Genomic DNA, 19,055 nt, shown 5'->3' with positions numbered 1-19,055 from the left:
TCCCAACAGATTTCATTGACTAGCATGGTAGTGATAGGTGTGTAAGAAGTACAGTTTTATCATTTTCTGTTAATGACTCAATGTCAGTGCGTAATGGGATTATCTACTCTGTCCCTTTCGGAGCTTCTTGTAGTGACAGATCCACATATGACCACTGATGAACTACCTTCTAAACTGTGGCTGAGTTTCATTGCTTAAAATTGTCCCATGTTGAGAAGGGGCCTAAAGAATGCTATACGTTAGAGGAAGAGTGCTGCTCCGTATTATTTTCTGCCTCTTCCTTCTCCTGTGACAGTATCTGCGCTTCACCTCCTGTGTCCATTGCCTTATCCGTCTGTGGCACAGTGCCAGTCGTTGGTGGCCCTGCTGTACTCAGTCCTGTGATCTCTAAGATTGAATAACAGAGACACTCTGGCCAGTCTTAGTGATATGCGTAGAGGGGATGGTCAGCAGGTTAGAGAATATTACCAGAAGGCTGGAGCACCTTGATTTCCTACATTCAGTGAAACACTTAGGTTTGGTTATTCTCTGAACTTGGGAGTGGAGAAGACCTGGGGCATCCAGCAGAAAAGCACTGTGACCCTGGCTCTGGTCCTACCCCATAACCTCTGGGTTTCGTGGTCCTGAGCACGCACACTCCCTTCTGCCTCATCCTAGGCAGCTCAGTGTGTGTCTAGGCCCCATTGTTTATTCGATCCCCGAAGGTAGAGTCTCTACCCTAAGATCCAGTAGTGCCTTCCTTCAGAGCTGCACTGCCCAGTAAGTTGCCACTGTCCACACATGGCTATTTAAATTTTATTTATAGAGATATATTTCATGTACTGTAAGAATCACCTTTTGAAGTATACAATTCAGTGGTGTTTAGTACTTAACACGCTTGTGTGACCATCCCTATTTGTCTAATTCTTGAAAATGTTCATGACCTCAGAAAGAAACCCAGACCTCCTGGCAGTCACTCTCTAGTGCCCCCTCTCCGGCCCCTGGCAGCAACCATCTGCTTTGTCTCTGGATTTGCCTATTGTGAATATTTCAGAATCACATATGTTGTGCTCTTTTGTGACTGGCTTTTTTCACTGAGAAGGTTTTTGGCTTCACCCGTGTTATCACACGTGTCCCTCCTTTGTTCCTTTTTACGGCTGATACTCCATCACGTGGACGTTTTGTTTATTCATCAGGTGGTCATTTGGAGTGTTTCCACTTTTTGGCTGTTATGAATAGCGCTTCTGTGAACATTTGTTTGCAAGTTTTTGTGTGGACATATGTTTTCATTTCTCTTGGCCACATATCTAGGAGTGGAATTGCTGGGTCAGACAGTAGCTAGCTCTCTGTTCAACCTTTTGAGGAAACACCGACTATTTTCCAAAGCGGCTGTGCCATTTTACATTTCCACCAGCAGTTCCTGTGAGGATTCTAATGTCTCCACATCCCTGTCAGCACTTTTCGGTGTTTTGGTTACAACAGTTGCATTAGGTGTGAAGTGGTGCCAACGGAGGTTTTATTTCCCTGATGGTGAATAATGTTGAACATCTCTTCATGTGCTTATTGGTCAGTTGTATATCTTCTTTGGAGAAATATCTGTTCAGATCCTTTGCCTGTCTCTAATTTGGATTAATCTTTTGTTGTAAGAGTTCTTTTTATATCCTGTATACTCGGCCTCTATATATAATTTGCAAGTATTTTCTCCCACTGTGGGTTGTATTTTCACTTCCTTAATAGTGTCCTTTGAAGCACAAATGTTCCTAATTTTGATCAAGTACAATTTATCTATTTTCTCCATTTGGCTTGTGTTTTGGTGACATATGTAAATTACCTTTGCCTAATCCGAAATCACAACGATTTATACCTATGTTTTGTTCATAGAGACATTAGTTTAGCCCTTCTGTTTTTGTCTTTGATCCATTCTGAGTTACTTTGAGTACGTGTTGTGAGGCAGGGCTCCATCCTCACTCTTCCGCATGTGGAAATCCAGTTGGCCCAGCGCCCTTTATTGAAAAGCCTACTCTCTCCATTGAATTGCCTTGACAACCTTGTCAAAAAGCAGTTGACCATAAAGGTATAGGCTGCTTATTTAAATTTGAATTAAAATTAACTGAAATTAGATAAAATTTAAAATTCTGTTTTCTCCATCATAGTAGCCCCATTTCAAGGACTCATTAGCCCCATGTGGCTGGTGGCTGCCATATTGAATAGTATATACACACACTCATGTACACACACACTTCTCAGTTGGCAGCAGTCCTGTGGGGTAACACAGTTCTAGAGCCTCCAACTTGCCCACAGACATTCCAGCATGGTTCTGTCCTGATCCTCAGCGCTCATGGTCAGAAATAGCAGAGTTTCTGAAATTAGGATACATGTCTAGCCCATTTTGTAGTTTGTAACCCTAATGCCGTCATGTTTATAATGAAAGAACACACCACATTTGCTGAATTTCCCATTATTTGAAGTGACAGTTGTAATCATTTCGTGTCCATGAGAGTGAGTAGATTGGCAGTGTTGAAAGTTCAACAGTTCAACTCTCTCCTTTTCTTTTTTTTAAAAGATTTTATTTATTTATTTGACAAACAGAGATCACAGGTAGGCAGAGAGGCAGGCAGAGGGTGGGGGGGAAGCAGCTCCCTGCTGAGCAGATGGCCCGATTTGGGGCTCGATCCCAGGACGCTGGGATCATGACTGGAGCTGAAGGCAGAGGCTTTAACCCACTGAGCCACCCAGGTGCCCCAACTCTCTCCTTTTCGTTTGTTTATTGCCACTCAGGTCTGATGGGTTTGCTTTTCTATGTTTCTTCCTTCCCTAACCTTTCCTTAAAGGTAGGAAGGAGAGATGGGACTGGAGAACTTGGTTCCTAACATGAATATAAATTACAGTCCTCCCAGGAGCCTGTTAGCCATGTAGATTTCCAGCTCCCCTCCCCCCAGAGATTCTGACTCAGCAACCCTGGGGACACAGGAACAGCCTGCTTGTGTAACAGGTGCCCCAGATGAATCAAATGCCAGTTGCCAGTGGAGGACCACGCTTTGAGAATACTTCTTAGCTCATTTGCTGAGCTTCTTTCTTCAAAGCCCAGGAAATGAAACATATTCTTTCTAATTATAGAGGCCCCCAGAATGAAAAGTGACAACAAGGAAAATCCACAGCCAGAGGGGGCTAAAGGAGGAAAGCCATGTGCAGCTTCCCCTGGCAGATCCAAAGGGAATGGTCTGCAGAGTCCTGAGCCGAGAGGGGCGAGTATGAGTGAACCCCGGTTGTCCCGGAGGCAGGTCAGCCCCCCAAATGCTCAGAAGCCGTTCACTCACTATCAGAGACATTGCAGGGAACTGGAATACATCAGCAGCCCCCTGAAAAGCCACCCGCTGCGAGAGCTGAAGAAAAGCAAAGGAAGCAAAAGGAGCCTGAGCAGTCGTTTGCAACGTCTTGGTCACCAGCCGACCCGCTCAGCAAAGAAGCCTTACAAATGTGATGACTGTGGGAAAAGCTTCACGTGGAATTCGGAGCTCAAAAGACACAAGCGTGTACACACAGGGGAGAGGCCCTACACGTGTGGAGAGTGTGGGAACTGCTTTGGGCGCCAGTCCACCCTGAAGCTGCACCAGAGGATCCACACCGGGGAGAAGCCGTACCAGTGCAGCCAGTGTGGGAAAAGCTTTCGCCAGAGTTCAAACCTCCACCAGCACCACAGACTCCACCACGGGGACTGATAGCGGGGCTTTGCGCACTCGGTTCAGAAGGAAGGTGTCTGTGTTTCTCTTTCCCCTCACTTGCATGTAAACCACAGACTGACTGTGTGACTTACAAGGAAAGCAAGAAGTCCCTGAGGAATGCCGGTGCACGTTTGGCTGCTGAGGAGTCTCAGAAGACACCAAGGGGGATGTGACCCTGTTGGTGACCGAGTGAAGAGATGGCAGCTCTGGGTGTTGAGTCAGACAGAACCGGGGTTTCTGCTGGAGAGCAGGGAGTAACTGCCAAGACAATCCCGCCGATCCTGCGGGGTCTCCTGCCCCTTTATTTATCCTCTAAACGTGTCCAAGGGTAAATTACTTATATATTTAATGTACTTGCTGTCATACCAGACAATCTTGATCATACACACACTTCTTTAATAAAGATCAGTGAGCCACTAGAATTTCAAGACAGAAGGTCATTGGAATATAAATCCCCTAATATTCTTACTCTAGTTTCTGGCTGGTCATAACAAAGGACACATGAAGTGAGAGTTTGAACATGTTTGTATGAGGAGAGGATTCCCCAGTAAATAGTGCTTTTACACACACACACACACACACACACATATACATGCAGTTCACACATGTTGAGGGAATTATTTATATGAAAACACCTTTGATTTAGGAAGAAATCTCAGCTGCTACAGCCCCCACCCAGGCAACAGGGGAAAGCTGCAATGGGGAAGAAGCGTGTAGCGTGTGGAGACTGCTAAGGACATGCCAAAGGGACCCTTACTAACCTCCTTCCTTACTCAGGCCGGCAGCCTTAAGAATAACAAGATGATTGGGGGATGGAGTGTTATAAAAGTGGATTATCTCAGTACATTTACTAAAACCCATTGAAATGGGTTAATTTTATGATATATAGATTATATCTCAGTGAATTTTCTTAAAAAACACAAAATATATTTGTATAAAATATAAAAGTTCTGGAACAAGGCCAGAGAGTTGATCGAATCCATCCCATCATTCTCTCAACTAAGAATCCAAACCCAGTTGGTATAGTTCTCAGTCACCCAGAGCAAGCCAGCGGACCTCTGAGTTCAGAGAAGACCCCGGTGGATGGGTGCACCGCCTCCAGCAGGACACGGGTATGTGGCATTCTTGCTAAAACAGCGGGATCCTCCAGTTGCTGCCGGTCACCTCTGGGCTGTGTCTTACCCTCACCCACCATGGTTCTGCAACATGCTGCTCCCTTTGAATTTAGGACCTGCCACCCCCACTGCTTCCTCCCTGTCCCTTCTCACAGGAGCATCATACTCAGCAAAACCCTCTCTGACTGGTTCCAGGCCGACTTCATTGTGTCCCTCTCTGCTTCACTGCGCACACCAGTGGGGCTCAACCTGGGAGCAGATTTGCCCCCCTCCCCCTGGGGGGCGGACATTTGGCCATGTGTGCAAATGCTGCTGGCTGCTCGTGGGTAGAGACCAGGGATGGAGCTAAACATCCTACAGTCCACAGGACAGCCCCACAGCAGAGTCGCCTAGTCCAAAGTGTCAGTGGTGACAAGGTTGGGGAGCTATGCTTCTCACAGTAAAAGCTCTTCAAGGACAAGAACCGTATTTTTCCAACGTCTTAGCTTTTAGATGAAGTCTAAAGGAAGCTAAGGGAAGTAGGTGTTTGGACAAGGCTTGGTCCTGCCTGAATCGTAGGTCCTGGTGACAGTGTTGAATACAGTTGACAAAGCTTCTTACCTTTTGGGCAGTGAGAGACTGAATGGAAGCTCTGTGGCCTTTTAGATTACATCACAGTCCCCCTCCCAGCAACCGTATTAGGTGTTAGAGGAGCTTGTCTGTATTACTATGCCTGCACCTTACCTCACCCCCGTCTGTCACCTCTCACCGGTTAGAGCCTCCTGATTGCTTATTTGCTTCCACCTCATCCATCTTTTTCCAGGACAGTTTTGCTGTCACAGGACCCTCCTAATCATGGCTACGTCTGTGTCAGTTTCCCATTGGCTCTCTAACGTGATCACAAACTTAGTGGCTTCAAACAACACAAACCTAATCTCTTATTAGAGTTCCAAAGGTCGGAAGTCCAAAATCCATTCCACAGAACCAAAATTAAGGTTTCTGAGGGGAGAAATCTGTTTTGTTGCCTTTCTCAGCTCCTAGTGGCTGCTTCCTCCATCTTCAGAGTACATGCCTCCATCTTCTGTCGCATCACCTTGTCCTCTGACTCCTACCCTCTGGCCCCCTGTGTAATAAAAAGGGCCGTCATGATTTTATTGGGCCCACTCAGATAATCCAAGAGAATCCTCCTGTCTCAAGATTCTCAGTCACATCTGCACAATCCTGGTTGCCATAGACAGTAACATTCATGGTTTCCAGGGATTAGGATGTGTACATATTTGGGAGGCCAGACTTCGCCAACCACACCTGTCTGTTCTGTCTGTTGAATCAACTTGGTTAGTCCAAGCTCTCTCCTAAAAGCAAACAAACCTAGATTTCCACTCTTCTTATTTATAAGAGTTGGGATAGGAACTCTCCCTTAAATGAAAGTTTTGTTTGGTATGTGTCAAAGAACCTGTATGTGTTTTCTCTCTTCTGAACAAAATAACTGCTGAATCGTAAAGTCTTTGGCTGTCTGTTCAATTGTGGTCCTTCAATAAATGTGACAAAATTACCATTCTGAATATCACTCATTCCAAAACATTTTCGAGCCCTGATGCTACCTCGCCTCTCCCAATCCAGTTCTCCTCGGCGGGTGAGGTGCGACTCGCGGCGAGCAGAATCTGAGGGCTGGAACAGGTCCAGCCGCACTTGCCAGTGTACACCTTCAGAGGTAGGATCCTCCCGGTCCCCCTTGCCCACGCCTGGTTCCGCCAGAGGGCTTCCGCCCAGACCACTGACTTGCAGCCTTGCAGTTAGCTACCCCATGTAAGAAGTACTCTCTCTCTTCACCCATGAGCAACCTGTAAGGTTTACCATCTTGTCTGGGTTTGGCCTGTATTCAGCCATGGAGGGGGACGGCTCCCCTGGTGGCCCCCAGTGAGACAGGGGGAAGGAAACATGGTGCATAGTGGAGAATCTGGGCCTCGCAGATGTCCCTGAAAAGCATTTTCCATCTACAGTAGATAAGGACTTGTAAAACCCTTCCCATAATACCATTACCACTCCCAACAGAATTCATGACTCCCTAATACCATCCGATACAGTGTTGAAATTTCACCCAGTGTTTCCAGAGAAAAAATTCTGTTTTTATTGAGATGTATTTCACACAGAATGTTCACCCATAATTAGACGATACTCACCGAGTAGTGCAACCATCACCACAACTCCTACGAGAACATTTTCAACAGCTGAAGTAAACCCCGTCTTATCTAGCAGTCATTCCCCATCCGCGTGCCCCCTTGAGCTCCCTCTGCATTCGTACATCTTCAAGGTTCATTGTGTCAGGACTTTATCCTTTCCACGACCAAGTTACAGTCCACTGTGTGGATAGACTGCTTTGGCTTATCCATCCATCCAGTGGATATTTGATTGTTTTCATTTCGGGGCTCTTGTGAATAGTGCTGCTGTGAACGTGTGACGAGCTTTTCTGTGAACGGGGCGCCTGGGTGGCTCAGTCGGTTAAGCGTCCGCCTTCAGCTCAGGTCATGATCCCAGGGTCCTGGGATGGAGCCCCACATTAGGCTCTCTGCTCGGTGAGGAGTCTGCTTCTCCCTCTTCATCTGCTGCTTCTCCTTGCTCTTGCTCTCTCTCTCAAGTAAATAAAATTTTTTAAAAAATCTTTAAAAAAAAGTTTTTCTGTGAACACGCACTTTTATTTCCCTTGGTAAATACTAGGAGTGCGGTGGCTAGGCCATATGGTAACATTATGTGTAGCCGTTTCTGGGGAGCTGCCAGGCTTTCTCTATCGGGTCTGCACCCCAGTTCCCCACCTGCAGTGTGTGAGGGTCTCAGTTTCTCTATATCGCCGTCAGCACATGGTATTGGTTTGATTACAGCACGCTAGTCCGCATGAAGTGTGTTCACTCTGGTTTTGGTTTGCGTTACCCTGGTGTTGGACATCTTTTCCTATGTTTACTGGTCATCTGTGTATCTTCTTTGGAGAAATGGCTGTTCAGGACCTCTGCCCTTTTAGAATTCGGTTGTCTTTTCATTGTTATAAGAGTCCGTTATAGATACTGGAATCAAGTCCTTATCAGATATAGGACTTGCAAATATTTTCTCCCATTTTTTTGTAATACACTTTTGTGCGATTACAGTATGTCTTTTATTTTTTTTTAAAGGTTTTATTTATTTATTTGACAGATAGAGATCACAAGTAGACAGAGAGAGAGAGAGGGAAGCAGGATCCCTGCTGAGCAGAGAGCCCGATGCGGGACTTGATCCCAGGACCCTGAGATCATGACCTGAGCTGACGTCAGCGGCTTAATCCACTGAGCCACCCAGGCGCCCGCAGTACGTCTTTTAAAGCACCTGTCACCTGCCAGACTACAAAAGTGACCAGTACAGTCACATTTCCTGAATCAGCGGTGAAACAGAAGTATGAGGCAAGCCTCCCCAAAGATCACTCTCTAGAATGGCTCTCGAAACTTGTATTGAACCAGGTAAGGGCAAAGCCAGCTAGACAGACCCCAAGAATCTGCCTTGCCTTGGGGGTCACTTGGCCATAGTCAGATCTGAGGCAGCTTTGTTTTTGTTGTTGTTGTTGTTGTTTTCTAAAGATTTTACTTATTTATTTGACAGAGATCACAGTAGGCAGAGAGGCAGGCAGAGGGAGAGAGGGGGAAGCAGGCTCCCTGCAGAGCAGAGAGCCTGATGTGGGGCTCGATCCCAGGACCCTGGGATCATGACCTGAGCCGAAGGCAGAGGTTTAACCCACTGAGCCACCCAGGTGCCCCCTGAGGCAACTTGTTAAGGGGAAGGAGTGGACTTCATGCCAGGCTAAGACTGAGGCATGGCTTTGCGCCCAGCCCTGTCATTCTCTAGCCCGGTCTCCTGGATGTGTCATTTAAAACATCCAGGCCTGTGTCCTCCCCTGGAAATGGGAAGACCTGGCCTGCTTCCCTCACAGGATGGGTGAAGTGAATGTGTATACGGAAAGCATCTTGTCTCCTGGACAGCATCGCACGAAAGGAAGGTGAATTCTGTGCCAAGTAGTATGTAGCTTCTTGAATTAGCTACTCAGCCCTTCAGATCCTGGGAGGGGCGATGAGGCTGCAGGGATTCGAGGGCGGAGATGTCCTGTTCCCTGCATTTGGCATTTTTTTTACACCACAGTCACAGGAGATAATGTCCTGAAAGGGAGAAGAATTTCTTCGGAAAGGCTGCTTGTGAATAAAATCAATGTCCCAGACAGAGGGGCCCCAAAGCAGAGGCACTCCTTTCAAGCATGGCCCTTTGTGCTCTTTGCTTTATCTTCTTTTACCAGAGTAAAATATACATACAGTTGGCCCCTTTAACCATACAGCGGTCCTCTCCACCATCCCTCTCCAGAACTGCTGCTTCCCAGACTGACACTCTGTCCCCATTAAACATTCCTCATTCCCCTCCCTCCACAGCCACCCTTCTGCTTTCTGTCTCTGTGACATTGACTCTAGGGACCTGGTGTAAGTGAAGTCACGCCATAGCTGTTCTTTTGTGACTGGCTTCTTTGATTCAGCATCATGTCCCCCAGGTCCCTCCATGCTGTGGCGTGCGTCAGAATGTCCCTCCTTTTTACCACATTTTGTATAGCTATTCTTCCACTGGAAGACACTGGGGTCGTTTCCATCTTTTGGATATTGTGAATAGTGTGCTCCTTACTTTTGGTAAATACAGAATTTGCAAAAACCCAAGGAAAAGTTTGTCATAGGGCCACAGAGCCTCTGAGAGTGGCACCCTGTGTTAGTGCCACCGGAGTAGCTGCAAGCAGGAATGGGCCCAAGGTCTGGGGAGGGGGTTGCTCTAGAAGGTAGAGCAGAGGGTTAAGGGCAAGGAGAGAGACCGGGGTGGCCAAGGGAGGGTATCCCTCACAGAGCAGCTTTAAGCATCTTTGAACACCCAGAAATGAAGGTTAAAATTGGGGGGCTACCTGGGTCCCACTGTGAGGTATGAGAAGATGTCTGGGGGTAATGGGCAGACATATGAGCAGATACCCCACCTGTACTGGGACTCAGTTTTGTTGGGAGAGGACAGTAGCTGGGTGTTTTCTCCAGCTGTGGGTGGGAGTGGGGTGAGTTGATGGATTCTGAGACCGACACAGTCCCAGGAAATGGCAGAGCCCAGCAAGTGACACTGCAGAGAAGGATGGTTGACGTGGAGCATGGGTGTTCATACCAAAGACCACGTCGGAGGACGAGTTTAAGGCACTTGCTTTACCTTTCGGAAAGAAGTGATGGGAGACAGTTCAGGGTAGCCAGGTCTTTTAGTCTGTTCGTGCTGCTGTAACTAAGTACAGACTCCGGGGCTTACAGACAACAGACATTAGCTCTCACGGTTCTGGAGGCTGAAGTAAAAAATCAAGGTGCCAGCACCACCAGGTCGGGTTCCGGTTAATACTCGGCCTCCTGTCCCTGGGACCTCCCGCGGTGGAAGGGGCGAGGACGTGCTCTGGGGTCTCTTTTACAAGAACCATCCCATAGATGAGGCTCTACCCTCGTGACCTAAGAACCTCCCAACAGCCCCGCCTCCTAATGCCATCATCTTTGGGGGTTCAGATTGCAGTCTATGAATTTGGGGGAAGCCTCAAACATTCAGACCATAGCACCAAGTGTACATTAACTTTGGCTTTGGACAGACCTAGTTCCAGTCCTGACTCTAGATCGCCTTTCAGAAGTGGCCTTCAGCTTTGTGAGGTTTAGATGAGAGGATCCAAGCCGTGTGCCTTTAGTGCTGTCCCAGTCGTCTCAGGGTCTAGACGCTGGACTTGGAGCATGTGGGCCTTTGTCCCTGGGGCCTCTGTTGCTTCTGCAAATACCCTGGAGAGGGGATGGGCAGGTGCAGGGGACCAGAGATGCGAGGACTCGTGCTTTCGCCTCTAGAATGCCCCGCACAAAAGCTTTGTAAACATCTGTTGATCTGAACTCTTCGGAACGCAGGGAAGGAGCCCGCCAGGGACGGTGTTTTCAGGGTGAAGCTGAGGTAAAGCATGTGAGGATACAGATGCCTCTGGGGAGCGTGCCTCAGTATGTCCACTTCTGAGACACATATGGCCCCAAGCAGATGCTTCCCTGGGAAGGAAGTCCTGTTCCAGACCAGATAGGAGGAGTCGTGTCTGACCCAGGATTTGGAGGAATCAGAGGTCATAGATGACACCAGAATCAGAGGCCTGCCTTCAGGAAGAAATCCTGAAAGCTCACGCTAAGGAGAAGTTCTCTCTGATAGAGAAGTTTGCTTTAGAGAGTGAGGGACCTTCTGAGGCAGGCAGAGGGGATGGGGTGCCCAGTTATATCCCAGAGGACTACTCATGCTAGGGGGTTGAGGGGCTGAGTGGGAAGTGCCCTCCCAAGGCCGACTTGCATCCACTCCCCCCCCCCCCCCAGCTCTTCCCCCAGGCCCCAGAGAAAACCCTCCAGTCCTGTTCTTTGAAGCTATGTAGCTTATTTTCCCTTTGCAACGCATGGCTTCTGTGGAAGGAAACTGCCTAAACCAGAACGTCCTTTTTTTCTATTTATTTATCTTGCTGGGAACTGCATTTTTTTTTTAAGATTTTATTCATTTGACAGACAGAGATCACAAGTAGGCAGAGAGGCAGGCAGAGATAGAGAGGGAAGCAGGCTCCCTACTGTGCAGAAGGCCCCATGTGGGGCTCAATCCCAGGACCCTGAGATCATGACCTGAGCTGAAGGCAGAGGCTTTAACCCACTGAGCCACCCAGGTGCCTCTGGGAACTGCATTCTTATGTTAACATCCAGCTTATTTGGTTTTTACTTTGATTTATAGTATTTAGCAAATTCTAACACACAGATCAGTAGCAGCTCATCTTACAAGAGACTCTGCTCTTTGTACAGAGAAGACAGAAGCAGCTTTCCTCTCAGGTCTGCACACAAAGAAGCTGGTAGCAGAAATTATTTTCATGTCTTTGATATGTTATTTTGTGTATTACATTTAAGTGTACTACAGTTGTAAAATACTGATTTCAACTTTACTTCAAAGTTTTTTTTTTTTTCCCTTGAAATATAATTCAAATACTCTAAAATTCATCCTCCTAAAGTATACAGCTCTTGGGGCACCTGGGTGGCTCAGTGGGTTAAAGCCTCTGCCTTCGGCTCAGGTCATGATCCCAGGGTCCTGGGATCGAGCCCCGAATTGGGCTCTCTGCTTGCCGGGGAGCCTGCTTCCTCCTCTCTCTGCCTGCCTCTCTGCCTACTTGTGATCTCAATCACTCTCTCTGTGTCAAATAAATAAATAAAATCTTAAAAAAAAAAAAGTGTACAGTCCAGTGGTTTTTAGTATAGTCACAGAGTTATGACCAGATAACTGTGTTTTTGAAAGTGAACAAGTGACTGCCTTACATGTTACTGGTTGATCACACAGCTAGCATGCTGCTGCGGTACATGTCCACATGAGACAGCTTGGGAGTCCTGGAAAAGGCAAGGAGCCTGAAGACCCGCTTCTGTCCCTAGTGTGCAGCTGGGCAGTTTCCGAGCTCTCAGTAAAATCAGGGGCTTAGACAAAATGCTCTCTAGTTCTACTTGGAGCGGCCCGTCTATTCCTGGAGAGTTTGGGTCTGTCAAAGTAGAGGTGACCCTCAGAGCTCCACAGTGAGGATACTTGTTGGAAATCTGGGGAGATAGGACCCCTGGGGGAAAAGGAAAGCATCTGTTCAGGGCACCCCACTCAACCCCCCAAAGGAGGGGAGCTTATCATCCATCCAGTGTTTACTCTCTAGGTCTCTTCTGGCCCTTTCCACCCAGCATCCTGGCTTCCTAGACTTTCTCTGCAAATCCTCCATCAGGATTACTGCCTCTTGTCACCCTCTGGGTGCTCATGCTGAACCCAGTGGGGATGTCTCAGGATAGTTATAAGCACTGTAGTAGCTTTCTGCTCCTGGACATCTCTGGTCTTAGCCACTGATGGCACAATCCCCCATGGTGGACAAGAACCTCCCTGGCCCAGCTACCTCCTCGAGGCAGAAGGTCTGATGCCCTGACAACATTGTTTCCGGATCAACATCATGGGTCTGCAGGTAGGATTCCCACCCCCAGATGGCATCTTTAATCAGAAGGCTTTGTAGTTCTAGGGGATGGGGAGGTCCAGGGCACCCAAGTTTGCAGCCATCTTAGGCGTAGAAAACGGCCCCTTAACAGCTAGGACTGGACCTGGGAATGTCACATCCTGTATCTTTATAGGGTGTGTTCAGGAGTCTGTGTTCTCCAGTTTCTGGCTTTTTTCCCCTCGAAGCAAACAGTAGAGGTGAGCAGGGAAAGCCTGCTTTCCTGGGGCAGCGTGGGGCTGCCCAGGCGGGGCCCCACCTGGCTAGATGGGGCCAGCAGGCACACTCTCTGTTAGACAGCAGCCCCCTGGCCCTGTGTCCTTTCCAGAGGTCTCCAACCAGTGAACTCCCAGTCAGTGTTCTGCTCTCCCAAGTGGGCTCCCTGAGCTTCCTGGCTGGGTAAATACCTTTCCTGGCATAACACACCTCTCCCCTGTAGCACTTAGCACAGCTGCAGTGTCACTCATGATTAACCGTCTCCTTATGAAGTTAGAAAACCCACACTCATGAAGGCATCCTTTCTCCACAGAGCTGACACCATCCAGTCCCTCTGCCCAGAAACTTCCCTGCACTCTCCCCAGCTCAATCATTACTTTTGCCTCCTCAATCTGCCTTTTTTTTTTTTTTTAAGATTTTATTTATTTATTTGACAGAGATCACAAGTAGGCAGAGAGGCAGGCAGAGAGAGAGGAGGAAGCACGCTCCCTGCTGAGTAGAGAGCCTGATGCGGGGCTGGATCCCAGGAGCCTGGGATCATGATCAGAGCCGAAGGCAGAAGCTTCAACCCACTGAGCCACCCAGGCACCCCCTGAATCTTTCTTGAAGCCACCCCCTCTTCCTCAATCCCAGGACCCCCTCCTACTGCAGGCCCTCCTCTCTCACTCGCTCCGCTGCAACCCTCGGTCCCAGCCTGTACCACAAAGCAGGGTACCCTGCCCGGCCTTCCTCCCCCACTGCGTACCCTTACCCAAAGTGGCAAATGGGGGACATAGAAAGCAGGGGCTCAGAGACTGGGGAGCCGGGAGCCGTGCACGGTATCTCCTCTAATGGGCCTCGGACTTGCTCGGCGGTAGAGTTAGTCCCCGCCCCCCCCCCCCCCCCAGGGACGCGTGCACTGGCAACTTCCACGGAGCGAGCCCCGGCCAGCACTTCCCAAGTGGACCCGTATGGCACTGGCCACCACAGGGGAAGTGGGCGAGAGCGAGGGACGGAACGTCAACCGGAAGTACCCTGTCCATTCCTCTGACTGGGGCGTCCGGCACCCTTGGCTGCCGTGGAGCTCTCTGGGAAATGTAGTTCCAGCTGGCTCCGCTTCCAACGCGGGTTGGAAGGCTTGGCTCTGGTGATCGTTGGGACCATTAGCCTAAAGCTGAAAGGCTGTCCTGGAGGCTCACTTGATAAATTCCTTTGCCCTTGTTATATATATTTATTAAATGCCTACTACACACCGGGCACCATTAGGTGCTGGGGTTGCTATGGTGAACCCAGACCATACACATGCCCAGAAAGCCCAGTGTTAGAGGGGGAAACTCATCAATCAGATAATCGCACAAACTGCAACTGTAAAACTGTTAAGGAAAAAACTTAAGGCAGGAATTACGCGGTGGGAAATGACTGGGGAAGGCTCTACTTGAGAGAAGAAGGTCAGAGGCTCCTGGGTGTCTCAGTTTTTGAGCATCTGCCTTCAGCTCAGGTCATGATCCCTGGGTCCTGGGAGGGAGCCCCTCCCTCCTGCTCAGTGGGAGGCCTGCTTGTCTCTCTCCAACTCCCTCTGCTTGTGTTCTCTCTCTGGCTGTCTCTGTGTCAAATAAATAAAATCTTTAAAAATAAATAAATAAACTGATAACCTCATTTAAAAAAAAAAAAAAAAAAAGGTGGGGGGAAGAGAGGAAGGTCAGGGCCTTCTGGGTTTCTCCTGCCAGGACAACCATTTGATGGCAGTAATGATTCCTCAGAGGTGTACCTCACAGCATTTCCCTTAACCCTTAGACACTGGAAGGCAGACTTTGTGATTATTCTCTGGGCCTTCAAGGAAGCCGAGACACAGTCATTTTCCAAAGCTTGCACAATCGCAGATAGCTGGGCTTTAATCACATACCTTCAACAATGAACCTGAGACTTCCACCCTGTCTCCTCCTACTTCTTTACACACCATGCAGTCCAGCCCCGTTTTTTGCATGTGGGAAACATGGATGATGTCAATGGCGAACTAATCCAGGAAAAGTGCTCAGCACAGGAGGGCCAGGCACAGAACAAGCCCTTGATTAGTGTTGGACGTTTCCATCACTACTCTAATTGCCTGTCTGCCTACTCTGACTTGTGTGTTACCCCAGCCCCATACTCTCTTCTTTCCGCATTATCCCTTTAAGTGACCTCTTCTCTTCCACTTTGTATATGTAATTTTGGTGGGGCTGACCCCAACCACAGCTCCAGGAGTGTGTCTGACAACCAGGCCAGGCCAGTCTACTCCCAGCCACAGTGGCTGGTTCAGTTGGTTGATGTGGCTCTTGAGCCACATCAGTCAAATGAAACTTAACCTCTAAGAGGAATGTGAAACTGTTAGCCAAGTTCCCTTTTGTTCCAGAGTGTTCAGGGTGACAGTAGTTCCCCTTCTTGTAATTTTCTGGGCAGCCTAGCCTGCAAGTGTGGGACCATTCTGCCCACTTTGGGTGCTACCCCTCTTCCACTGAAGGGGTCTTCTAGAATGGGAACAGCACAGGCAGTAATGTTGTCAGGCCAGCTACCCTCTGTGCCAGTAATCTGAGCTATTTTAATCACTAACGCTTTACTCACAGAAGGCTCAAGGCAGGAGGATATGTAGACCCAATTCTCTAAAGTCTCCTTCTCTGTTGTATTAGCTCAGCACAATTCTATTTGAAATGCATGGAGTGCCTGGGTGGCTCAGTTGGTTGGGCATCTACCTTCGGCTTGGGTCTTGATCCCAGGGTCCTGGGATTGAGCCCCACACTGAGCTCCCTGCCCAGCGGGGGCCTGCTTTTCTCCCTCTCCCACTGCCTGCTACTTTGCCTGCTTGTGTTCTTTCTCTGCATCAAATGAATAAGTAAAATCTTTAAAAAAAAAAAAAAAGAAAGAAAGAAAAGAAAAAAGAAAGAAAGAAAAAGAAAAGAAATGCATGGGGCACCTGGGTGGCTCAGTGGGTTAAAGCCTCTACCTTCGGCTCAGGTCATGATCCCAGGCTCCTGGGATCAAGCCCCACATAGGGCTCTCTGCTTGGCAGGGAGCCTGCTTCCCCCCCACACACACCCCTTCTCTCTGCCTACTTGTGATCTCTGCCTGTCAAGTGAATAAAATCTTAAAAAAAAAAAAATGAAATGCAACCACATTTACCACACTTCCTTCAAATTGCTATAAGCCTATAGCAATTGTGCCTCTTCGCTAAATTATTCCTTCCAAGCAATAGAACACCATAACATTTTTATCCTGAGAACTATCTTACTCAAACTTTTTGCTAAATTCCTTACAGCTTTTCTGGGCTGCTGTTAAACCTCTTGTCTACTTGTAAATGACTGCACCAATGCCTATTCCCTTTCCTCCTGTCAGTCCTGTAGCTGTATCCAAAGTATAAAATTGACAGAGCCATAGAAATTTCATTCTTTAAATGCACAGTTTTAAGCATTTGCCATGTGTCCTTCCCTGTGCACCCCCCCCCCAGAGACATTAGACCACTAGTTGTGTAATTACTACTTAGTTTTATAATGGTAGGTAGTGATGGGGCGGGTGGTGTTCCAGGTAAAAGGAAAAGTATGTTCACACTTCCTGAGGAAGTAAAGAGCTTGGTACATTTAATGAACTGAAAGAAAGAAAGATAGTACAGCTGGAGAGAGAGAATAAAGAAAGTAGCTGGGGTTGGCAGGGAAGTAACAGTTTGGAAAGTTCTGTTGAGTGTTTTGGAATGTTATCCTAAGGACAACGGGAAGCCAGTGGATTATGTCAAGTTGGATGGTGACATGATTAGATGTGTTAGCTATGCTGGCAGAGAACAAGAGTGATGTGCGAGGTTAGAGGACTATTTAAATCAACCCCAGTGAGTACTGTTAAGTGGAGACACAGAGAACCAGTCAGGTCTGAGAGAGAGATCTAAGGCCACAGGACTTGAGGGAATGGATGAGCAGAGGAAGAGGGAGTTGTGTTGGTAGCATGAGCAATTGTGTGTATGTGGCACCACATACTGGAGGCAAACAAATCAAGGGCTAAAAGTTTAAGTTCAGCGTAGGACATGTTCTGATGCCTCAGACATCCAAAGGAAGATGTCTCATGGACACTTGAATATAGGGATCTGGAATGCAGGGAGAGAAAGAATCTGGGCGAGACATGAAGTGAGGTCTTTGTAGTCACGGAAGTGGCGAAGCTCATTCGGGAGGACCCTGTACTCAGGCGAGCCCAGGATACAGTAAGCCACAGAATCATCTGTGAATTTGGCCGCGAGGCACACAGGCCAACGAGGAGACAGGCGCTAGTTCTAGAGCACATTCTACCCGACAAGTCGGAACCAAAGTGTCTCTTTCAACAAGCCAAAGGTACACAAACTGGACGAGCCAGCAACTTCGCACTGCCAAAGTGGACTTCGTGCTGCGGAGGTAGCACGGACTCCTCCTGCCCTTGGCGCGTGATCTGTGCCTAGACTCGGGGGATGGAGATTGCTCTGGCCCCCAACAGCCATACTTGTGCTGCAGAGGGCGAGACTGAAGGGACCCGTCATCAAACGCTCTCGGCCCAAAGCCCAGTTTTTGTAGGGAGGGCCCCGCGGTGGGTGCCAGGGATAGGCTGGGAACCCGGTGAAGGCCGCTATGAGGCGCCCACAGCGTCCCAGGCGACCCGGGAGGGCACAGCCCCGTCGCCCTAAGAGGTCGCCGGAAGTGAGCGCATCACTTCCGGTTCCCAGCCCTGTGGGTCGCTCTAGCGCGTCTCATCTCGCTGGCATTTGGACCGGTCTGTGCGGGTCGCTGCTGAAGGCAAGCCGCCGGGGCGTTCCTTGGCCGCGCAGAACGTTCTGGGGGCTGTTTGGCACACTGCCGGCTTCCACCCCCAGCTCTGGGCGGGGAGCACGCAGGCCTTTGCCACCCTCTGTGGCCGCAGGTGCCACAACCCCGACCCCCATACCACGCGCGGAGCCGGGGCTGGAGGGGACTTCGAAGTCTGGGGCTGCCTCACGGGGTTGCACTGGAACTTTCTTCTGCGTTCCGGGGAGCTAAAGATTTGTATCTGCGTTAGGAAATGGCTCGAGGTCACCCATTCACTCTCCAAACCCACAGTTCCCGCCCGTCTTCAAAATTCGCTGCCATCCAAAACCACTGGTGTGTGGAAGAGCAAGTGTGCTTAGTCGCCTTCCTCAGAGAGGGGCAGGTATTGGATGCCGTGGCGCACATCAGATAGACTTAATCACAGCCTAGTGAGAGCGTGCGTTCTAGAACTAAGTGATGAGAACACACCGAAATAGGTAAAATCAAAACATTAGACAGTACAAGTGCATGTAACAGACATACTTGGGAGGTATCCAAGCGAATTATAGATTGCAGCAGATTCTCGGGGTTTTATATATATATATATATATATATTTTTCCCCCCCTCATTCTATCACCAGTCTTTACAGGGTGTTAATGCAAGGAGGGATATCAAAGAATAAAAGAGCAAAAAAAAAGGGGGGGGGCAGTCAAATGGGCATGAAAAGATGGATAATGATCCTCCTGACATCAGATCAATAAGCTTTTTCAATCTACAAAACTAAAGCAGATGAATATACATACTTCAAATGAAGATCATTGTTACTTTTTTTAACACGTGGTCAAAACAAAAACACTAGATAACTAGTACAATGAACCATTAGTCAAAATAGACTAATTAGATGAACTATAATCTGCTTTGTGTGCATACTAAGTAAATTGGCAGATTACTTGGAGCAAAATCTGCAGTATCAGATTGTGTTACATGCTGCAGTCTTCAGAACAATGCCACCTGATTCTATGGGACCTCAGAAGTTGAAGACTCAAAACACTTGTTTTCACTCCCTGTATACTGTGTTAGTCATTTTCTGTGTTAAATGGGGAGATGCGAATAGGCTATTAACTACTGCAACAAAGCTCTAAACAAAACTATATTGAATCCAACTCCTTCCAGATTAACTAAATCACACAATTTCTTTAGTTATAAAATATGAACTGTTGACATTTG

The 19,055-nt window shown here is 48.3% G+C and overlaps 1 protein-coding gene across 4 annotated transcripts in view; it reads left to right on the top strand.

Moving 5' to 3' along the window:
• Positions 1–19,055, top strand: part of ZNF174 (zinc finger protein 174) — a 61,249-nt gene that overhangs the window by 2,509 nt on the left and 39,685 nt on the right. The window contains exon 3 of one of the 4 annotated variants that reach the window (XM_059415517.1): positions 7,979–11,858. The exons of 1 other annotated variant lie outside the window; for it this stretch is intronic. In XM_059415517.1, the coding sequence (XP_059271500.1) occupies positions 7,979–7,995 (17 nt within the window). In that variant the 3' untranslated portion in view covers positions 7,996–11,858. Of the gene's footprint in view, positions 1–123; positions 1,773–3,096; positions 6,605–7,978; positions 11,859–19,055 lie in introns of those variants that run through there. 2 more of the 4 variants (XM_059415515.1, XM_059415518.1) reach the window with 2 other exon arrangements.

This window comes from Mustela nigripes, chromosome 11, assembly GCF_022355385.1.
Source record: "Mustela nigripes isolate SB6536 chromosome 11, MUSNIG.SB6536, whole genome shotgun sequence".
Lineage (NCBI taxonomy): Eukaryota > Metazoa > Chordata > Mammalia > Carnivora > Mustelidae > Mustela > Mustela nigripes.
Note: the sequence above shows the minus strand (reverse complement) of the source record. Positions and strands in the feature narration are given on the sequence as shown.